General features: G+C 56.9%; 1 protein-coding gene across 6 annotated transcripts in view; it reads left to right on the top strand.

Moving 5' to 3' along the window:
• The first annotated feature begins 305 nt into the window (after positions 1–305).
• Positions 306–8,196, top strand: part of LTO1 (LTO1 maturation factor of ABCE1) — a 22,905-nt gene continuing 15,014 nt past the window's right edge. For 3 of the 6 annotated variants that reach the window (XR_013484217.1, XR_013484216.1, XM_078149022.1), the window contains exons 1-4: positions 314–463; positions 3,523–3,628; positions 4,148–4,218; positions 6,278–6,395. Coding sequence is in view for 4 of the 6 variants with exons in the window: in XM_078149022.1 (XP_078005148.1) it covers positions 414–463; positions 3,523–3,628; positions 4,148–4,218; positions 6,278–6,395 (345 nt within the window). In the remaining 2 variants the exon portion in view is untranslated. Of the gene's footprint in view, positions 464–3,522; positions 3,629–4,147; positions 4,219–6,277; positions 6,396–6,708; positions 7,368–8,196 lie in introns of those variants that run through there. The other 3 variants (XM_020970848.2, XM_078149020.1, XM_078149021.1) reach the window with 3 other exon arrangements.

Raw genomic sequence — 8,196 nt, 5'->3', positions numbered from 1 at the left:
GTGTGTGTGTGTGTGTGTGTGTGTGTGTGTTTTACCACTCCATCCACGAGCACGGATTAAGCGCTATTTGTTTGCGCCGCCGGGATACAGCCAGGGACGGACCCAGAGCAGGGAAGTAGAACCTTGGCTCCTCCTCTCGCCCCCCCCGTCCACGCCCCCTAACGTCGTTTCCCCCCCCCATGCTCAGTGGTTGCGGCCAGTCAGGTCTCTCTCCGAGGACACGTGGAATGTTCCATTGAATGTAAACAGGGGAGAGGGAGGGCCCAGGGTCCACTGAGCATGCGCCAGGGGCTCCACCGCACGGGCCCTCCAGCTTGCCGTACTCTCCGTCCCAGCGGCCTGTGCGCGGCCGGCTCGGCCTGGAACTGGAGGAAGAGGAGGCGACGCCGGGCGGGCCCTAACCGAACTGGGCCATGAACCGATCCCCGGACCTGTTCGACGCCATCGTGATGGCAGAGGAGAGGTGGGTGCGCGGCTGGGCCCTGCGGTGGGAGGGGACGGGGCCCTGGCTCTGCCGCCCTGCCTCAGTTTCCCCTGCGCCGCCTCTCTGTTACCTTTTCTAGGGGAGGGTGGTCCCAGGGTCATTCAGACCCATAGTCCTGGGGCTGAGGGACCCCAAGGAGCCCCCGCCCTGTTTACGGACGCCGGGGCCTCTTCCTTGGGGTCTGGGATCCGGCCCCACTTCCTGGGACACCCCTCGACCGAGGAAGGGGCCTCAGGGCGCCGGGTGCGAATCCTGCCTTGGACTGGGGCTTCCTTCTGGGGGAGGCGGCCCAGGAGACCCCCAGAGAGGTGTGAAGAGGGGGCGGGTCCGAGCGAGGCGGGCTTTGTGGGCGTGCCCACCTGCGGGGGGGGGCTGGAGAGCCCCGCCCCGCCCTGTGTCCATCGCGGCCGCACTGCCCCGCCCTCCGTGTCCGTCCGCTCCGTCGCCCCGCGGGGGGTCTGCCGGAGGGGAGGCGGCTTCGTCTGTTACTATGAAAGCAGTCTTGGCTTCCCAGCCCCTCCCCTAGGGTCGGGGGACCGAGTCCAGACCCAGCCGCAGACGGTGCTAGCTGCGTGACCCTGGGCCAGTCGCTTCTCCTCCGCCTGAGAGACCTCTGTGCACACAGTAGGCCTGCAGGAATGCTTTCTGCTCCCCTTCCCCTGCTCCTCTACCTGCCTCTCTGGCTAATGGGTCCGTCCTCCCCGCCGGCCCCTCCTTCTCCCCGGTGTCTCCCCTGCTCCAGGGGTGCTGCCATTGTCGGGCGCCCAGGCCCAGCCCCCCCCCCCCCTCGTGTGCTCGCTCCCTCCTCATCATCTCCATTTGAGCTGCTGTCTCCGCCTAGCAGACCCCCTCGGGGCCATTGCTTCTGTCAGTGAAGCTTCTGCTGGAAACGTGGGGCGGCTGTCTTCATCCGTGGCTGACCACGGCGGTAGGAGGGTTCTTGTCTGCAGCGTCCGAGGCCAGAGACTCCACCTCGCCAGAATTGAGCCCAGCGGTTAGATTTTTTTAAATGTCCTTGAATGCCGAAATCCTGGGCTTTCTGACTCTCGGCAGAGGAGTGTGCTCGGTCAGATTTCCAGGCAGGCGGCATCTCTTGGACCCTACTCATTCTTTTCCCACATTTCCCCAGCCTCCGCTGGGCCCACTTCCAGTCAAGCCCTCTGCCTCCATGTTCCAGGCTTGATGTCATTGCCACTATCTTCGTGACTCAGGAGGTAAGAGCTGAGGTGATTCAGGCTCAGGAGTGGAACCACTAAAGCTCGTTTGGGGAGGGGTCCTCTGGAAGAAGGAGGGGACGGAGAGGGTGTATCAAGTCTAGGGAGCCTCCCCCCCACCCCCAGCCCCTGCAGACGTTGGGTCACGCAGCTAGCAAGTGTGAGTGAAGCCTCCGGGAAAGCTGGGCCAGCCTGGCAGAAGGAGATGTCAGTTCTGCCCCACATGCTATGAAACGGGCTGTGAGGAGGCTGACTCCTTTATTTCTCTTTCCAAGGAAAACCCGTGAATTTTCTCACCTGCAGCTGATTTGGCTGAAGCTTCCCTCTAGGAGTGAGCGTGTAGCAGGGCCGAGATGGGCCTGTTCTTTCTGAGGTCTGGCCATCTCTGAAGTGGGGGCAGGTGCTCACCTTTCACAGGCTCTAGATTTAGAGCTGACAGGGGCCCCCTCTGCAGCCAGGAATTAATGTTTCTAAAGAGTTTAACAACTGTGATTTTAGATCCGTTCCCTCCCGTCTTAAGCCCTCCTTCTTTCCTTTTTGACTCTCTGAAGAATCTGAGGACGGAGAGTCATTCTGTCCTTGTTTTTGTTTCGAGGTTTGCCACAGCCAAAGCAGGCTGCTGGGCTCTGGACGGCCAGGTGCCTGTCCACAGGTGTGGGAGGCAGAAGTCTGCACCTCGGGGCATCCTGGAGGGGCAGCTGCTGGCTTATTTGGTCTCTGGATCCCCAGAGGGTCTTGCTTCAACCCTTACTTAAGTATTGGCCACATTTTTTTAAGCCCTCTGCTAGAGCCTGGACAAGGTTTGAAAGGTTTGGCCTTCCCCCTCCCCATGTTCTCCACCCTTACTGCAGGAGGCTCTGTGTCATCTCCTTTATGCCGGCGACTTGTCACCAAATACAAATATCGATGCCTTTCTTTATGAATCTTCCAGAGCTGCTGGGCTTGGAGTCAGGGAGACCTGAGTTCAGACCCTTCCTTGACTGTGTGACTGGTCGCTCCAGTCACTTCTAGGTGCCTCAGCTTCCCCATCTGTAAAATAGGCATAGTAAGAATCCCTGGAGGATCCAGATAACAGAAAACACTTCATTCCCACTAACCCCAGGCTGGTCCCTGCTCTTTGTAAGGTCTGGCGATAGGACGCGCGCCACCTCCAGAGGCCTCGTCCCTGCCCTGCCGTCTTACTGCCCCCTTGGCTGGAGCCACGATTCAGTGAGGACCGCCATTGCCGCAGGAAAGGTGGGGCCAGTCACTGCGCCCCCTTGGGCGGCATCTCCCCGACTCTGCCTTTTTGTGTCTGTATCCCTAGGGATTAGCGTGAAATGCAGCCAAGCGTGAGCACTTAACCTGTGCCTCTCACCCACGCCCAGACACAGCCGTACTGTGAGTCACGCAGTGTAGTTCTTAACTATGCCCATTTTATAGATCTCATTACTGAGGGTTGAAGAGGTGAAAGCGCACCCCAGTGAATGGTGGACGGCGGCTTGGCTGGAACCGGGGGCCTTTGCAGGCTCCCTCTTTCTGCCATGGCTGTGGAGGATTCCACCCCCTGCCCACAGAACAGGGCTCAGACCCCACCCTCTCTCCTTCTCACTGACCAGATGTGCTCCTGCTGTTGTTCAGAGAGGGCGTCTCCACGGCCCCTTCCGTTGGGGTCCGGGACAGCGGTCACTGCTTCTTCTTCGGGCATGTTCTGGAATGTCCTTCTTTATTCTTCGTCATCTTGACTTTCGTCTTCACTTGCAAAGACCTGCTGTTCCCGTGTGTGCTTGTCCCGTGACCAGCCCTTCTTCAGGTTTACTTTGTTATGTGTTTTCTCTGTCCCAGGTATCACGGTGAAGCCTATCAGGAAGGTTACGCCGAAGGCAGCTCTCTGGGTCTGACTGAGGGGAGACGATATGGAGTGAGCCAGGGCGCTAACGTTGGGTCTGAGGTAAGTAAGACGCGGGGGGGAGGGGCATCTTGGCCAGCATTTTAGAGGGAAGGCCAGGGGGCAGGGTCTGATCCAGAGACGTCATTTCACTGGGAAAACATTATTGGTTTAGATCGGCCAGAGGAGCAGGGCCAGGGGCTAAGGAGGGAGGGTGTTTCAAGTCACATGGGTGATGGTGATGGAGGGTCTCCTGCTGCTGGAAGCTGGGCACCACGCCAGGGACTTATGCTCCCTCTGCCCTTATGTAGAAAAGGTGGAAATGTGGGCAGAGTCTAGCATTTTTCTTCCAACTTTCTCTTTTCCTGGTCAAGTCCCACTTACCGGTGACTGGCCCCCAGTAGCACAGTCCACGGCATGGGCGGCCTAAGGCTCTTGCTCCCCTGAAGTGGCATCAAGCTGTTGTCCCCTAGTCTGAGTCTTCAGAAGGGGAAGGGAAGCTTTTCTTTTAAGGAAGACGGTGGTGATTTAAGTCGAGCACTTTTCCTCATTTCTATTCTCAACTTTATCTTAAATCCACAGATTGGGTGCTACCAGGGTTTTGCATTTACATGGAAATGTCTGCTTTCTGAGTGCACAACTGAGAAAGACAGGTAGGGTGCACAGTAGCCCCGTGGGCTGGTTCCTGTGGAGTTAAGAGGAGAAAGTTGGCATTCTGGGGTAAACTGGGCATCATCACCATCACCCCCCGAAGGCATCAGTGCACTGAAGGAGGGAGGAAAAAGAAGGAGGAAAAGAGGGAGTCAGGTTCTGGTAACTAGGCTGATTTCTGGGTTTTCCCCTGGCTTCTCCCCATGCCCAACTTTCTGCTTTTTGACTTTGAGGGGCTTTCCTGCTTCCAGACTTGATTTCTGTTCTTACGTATTTTATTCTACAAAGTCCTCGAGGCCAAAACATTCGTTCTGTACTTTAGAAAACACTGAAGCAGAAGAGCCATGGGTTGAGCCAGAACAGAGTTGTGCTCAGGATGGTGCTTTGGGTTGGGAGGCAGCCGTGGCAGAGCACGTGGCCAGGGGAGCGGGGGAGCTCCTTCCCCCTTCATCGGTGTGGCAGACTCTATGTTGTACGCAGGATTTCGAGTGTCTGGATCCCTGGCCGACCCAGAGATGCTTTCGAGGGCAGGGAGGTAGGGCTGGTCAGAGGGTCTGCAGCCTGGCTGGAAGGTCTGACACTCGCCGTGGCTCTTGGGTGTGTAATTCAGAGGCAGCCAGGTGATGGTGCGTGTGCTTTGAGTCAGGATCAGGGTTGGGGTTCGGTGGCTCCCAAGCACATGCAGACCCTGTCAGACAGGTGCCACTGTCCCCACCATGTCACTGCTAGAGAGGGGGGCGGAGCAGTGGGGTTAGCATCCTGTTGTGATCTCCCTTGCCATCCTCTCCATCCCTGAGGAGAGAGAGCCAGGGGAGCACAGCCACAAGCTTTTCTTGTAGCTTGTATCCGCTTTGAGGACACTTCCAGCCACCATCCTAGAGCCTCCCTCTGGCTTGGCCACTGGGCCCTCTGTCCTCCTTCCGCGGGTCAGCCGACTGTGTCACTCAGCTCCTCCCAGCCCACTGAGTGGCAGTAACATGGGCCATCCTCTCTCTAAGAAGAGATGACATTTGAGGGCCCGGCCCTGTCACGGGAAGAGCCTAGACTTGACCTCCTGAGACCAGGGTCAGTTCCCAGGCCCGACACGTCAAATAGGGCTGAGCATTGTAGGGGAGAGAGAGAACTGGCTTTAGAGTCGGGATTAGCCCGGATAGCTCTGGAGCCTTCACCTCCCAGGTGCAGAGCAGCGGCCAGTCCTCATCAAGGGAGGGGGCTTCTTACACTGAGAAAAATCCCACGTCCACACGTGGTGACTGCCTGCCCCCAGGCTTGTTGGGGGAGGCTCTTAGTACAACCACAGAGTGTTGTTGAAAGAGACTGTGGCCCCGGGGGCCACTTCCCAGTGTCGTTTGGAGCCTTATGGCGGAGCCTGCACTGGGCATTCTCTGCAGCCTCCCCCATCGGCGGAGCCCCAGGCTTGGGGTTGGCGAGACCCATGCCCCCACTATGCAGCAGGCCACCAGCCTCTCGAGCCTCTGTTTCCTCATCTGTAACATGGGGAGAGCCATTACTGTGGGCGTCGTTTAGCTCAGTAGTTGGAGGCTCCAATGAGATGTCGCGCAGTTTCTGGAATGTCTCCAGTTCCTTCCTCCCCCAGATATAGATTTATTAACATTTCCCACAGCCATGGTCAGAGGACCTTTGCTCAGCCTGGCAACGTTTGGTGGGTCCTCTCTCAGAAGGAGGCCAGAGCTTGCCGGTTCCGAGAATTGCCTGTTCTTGACCCCAGAGTGCAGCCGCCAAGATGGCAGGTTCTGAGCCTGATGCTGCAAAATCCGAGGACTGCGGCATCTTGGGAGCACCGCCTCCCGCCCAGGCCCGATACATAGCGATAACGACTCCTTTCAGAGATCCTTCTGCCAGTCAGTTCTGTGGCCGCCTGTGCTCACAGAACAGACTGGCCGAGTGTCGCCTGGGGGATCAGTTCAAGGAAGGAAGAGGCCAGCACTCTGCCAGTGTGACCGTGACGGGGACAGACGTGTGGCCTGCTCATCAGTGTTAGCCGTTCTGGGGGGGGCTGACTCGGGAGGCCCTCACGTCCTGTGTTCTCCGACTTTGTAGTAAGAAGAGAAGGATGCTAGACTCACTCCTTGGGATGATGCAGAAATTCCCTTATGCTGACCCCACTTATGCCCAGCTTCACGAAGATCTGGACAGAATTAGAGGGAAGTTTAAACAGGTTGGTTCTGTGAGAGTCTGGGCTTGATGGGCAGGGTGGGATCAATAGCATGACTCGATGATGCCCAGTAGGCTCGGGAGAAATAAGGAGCTGGGACATGGGGGAGGGGTGGACTTCTGGCCTCCCTGCAGGGGGTTGGAGTGGGCCGCTGACCCGCAGGCCTCCAGGGGGAGAACCACACCCCAGTCGCCTCTGGTGCGTCTGCCAGAGGTTAAGTGAGGGGTTGTTTAACCCCGGTCACGGCTGCAGGTCAGGGCTAGAAGGAGACGCCCACGGCCTCTGCAGCCCCTTGCCTTTGTGTTTTGTGTTCCAGGTTTGCTCTTTGCTAAGCGTCCAGCCCAACTTTAGAGTCGGCCCCGGAGGCTCCGCGCTTTCATTTTGAGCAGGACAGCAAGACAGAGGCAGTGTCTGTGTGCTAAGTGTTTAAAAATGAGATGAAAGTCCAGACAATGACTGGGCTTGGAGGGTTAACAGTGTCGCAACAGTGACTTCCATCAGCCTTCTTCCTTTGTGTCCTCTCCGTGTGGCCCGTTCTTTGTCAGGGATGCTTTGGCACCGTGGTCCAAGTGGATGGGGGGACGGTGGCTGCAGACCCTCCTCTCCTTCCCCTGGCTTGGCCTCCAGAGAAACAGTCACAGGATCGAGAATGGAGATGGAAGTGAGCGGGTAGAATCCCCATTGCTGCCACAGGCGAGGTCCAGAATTCTGGTCGTTTATCTAAATCATGATGGGAACCAGATCCTTCTCTCCTTTGGTCAGTGTCACTCCCTTGAACCTGGGCAGGGCTGGCTGATTCCGACCCAGCGGAACAAATTCGTAGGGGCAGCTGATTGTGACTGGTGTCCTCTTGAGAGAAGACTTGGGAGGGAAACAAGGCATCCTTGAAAAGACTTTACAAACTGTCCCTGTCTTCTCTTAAGTTAGCCATTCATTTGAAGATGGCCAGAGATGAGAAAATATGTTCAACCAAGATTTAGTGTTGTGTGTGTGGTTCTTGGGGTCAGCCTGGTGTGGTGGAGGTCAGGGCACTTAATGGCTTTCCCAGGAAGTTGCTGGTGACTTTGGAGAAGTCATGCCCTTCTCAGGGCCTCAGTTTCCTCATCTGTAAAATAGGTAGGGGACACCAAGGCCTCTGTCAGTCCCAGCAGTCTTTGTTTCTCTGATTAGTGGGACTCGTGTTTCTTGAGTGATTGTGTGGCTTCTCTCTTGCAACCATGTTGTGTCCACCTGTTAAGGTCACTGGCCACCTGTTGAGTGGCATCATTAGTCTCTCTCCTCCTTTCATTTTGCTGAAACAGACACCATGCCTGAGAAGGATAAAGATGCTTCGTTTTCTGGTGCGTGGGGTTGATCTCTCTAAATCTCTTGGACATACCGAGTGGGCCTCATTTGTCCCCAGACCTCGTCTCTTCTTACCTTGACTCCTGAGTCGTCCTTGACCCCTCTCTAGGCTCTCCTCCACCTTGCTTCCCAGGGATTGCTGCAGTCAGTTACCTGTCGACTCAACACTGCAGTGAATCCCTGTAGCCTCCTCGCACACCATCATTCGAGGCCCTTCACGGTCTGGTGCCCACCTCCCTATTCCCTGGCCTTAGTCACCAGACTGTCCTGAATCACCCTTTCTCTATCCTGCCCTCTCTTCTGAAGGCCCAGCCCTTGCACCTTTCCTGAGCTAGATGAAAGTTTCTCACTGCACTTGGCATAGAAGACCTGGAGCCCTGTTCCATTCAGCATTGCTTACAGCCCTCCTCTGGGGGCCCACTGCTTGCCCCGCCTCATGCTGGAGGCATTTGTGTGCTTG

The sequence above is a fragment of the Phascolarctos cinereus genome, unplaced genomic scaffold (genome assembly GCF_003287225.1).
Source record: "Phascolarctos cinereus isolate Bilbo 61053 unplaced genomic scaffold, phaCin_HiC Scaffold_9;HRSCAF=440, whole genome shotgun sequence".
In the NCBI taxonomy this organism is placed as follows: domain Eukaryota; kingdom Metazoa; phylum Chordata; class Mammalia; order Diprotodontia; family Phascolarctidae; genus Phascolarctos; species Phascolarctos cinereus.
Note: the sequence above shows the minus strand (reverse complement) of the source record. Positions and strands in the feature narration are given on the sequence as shown.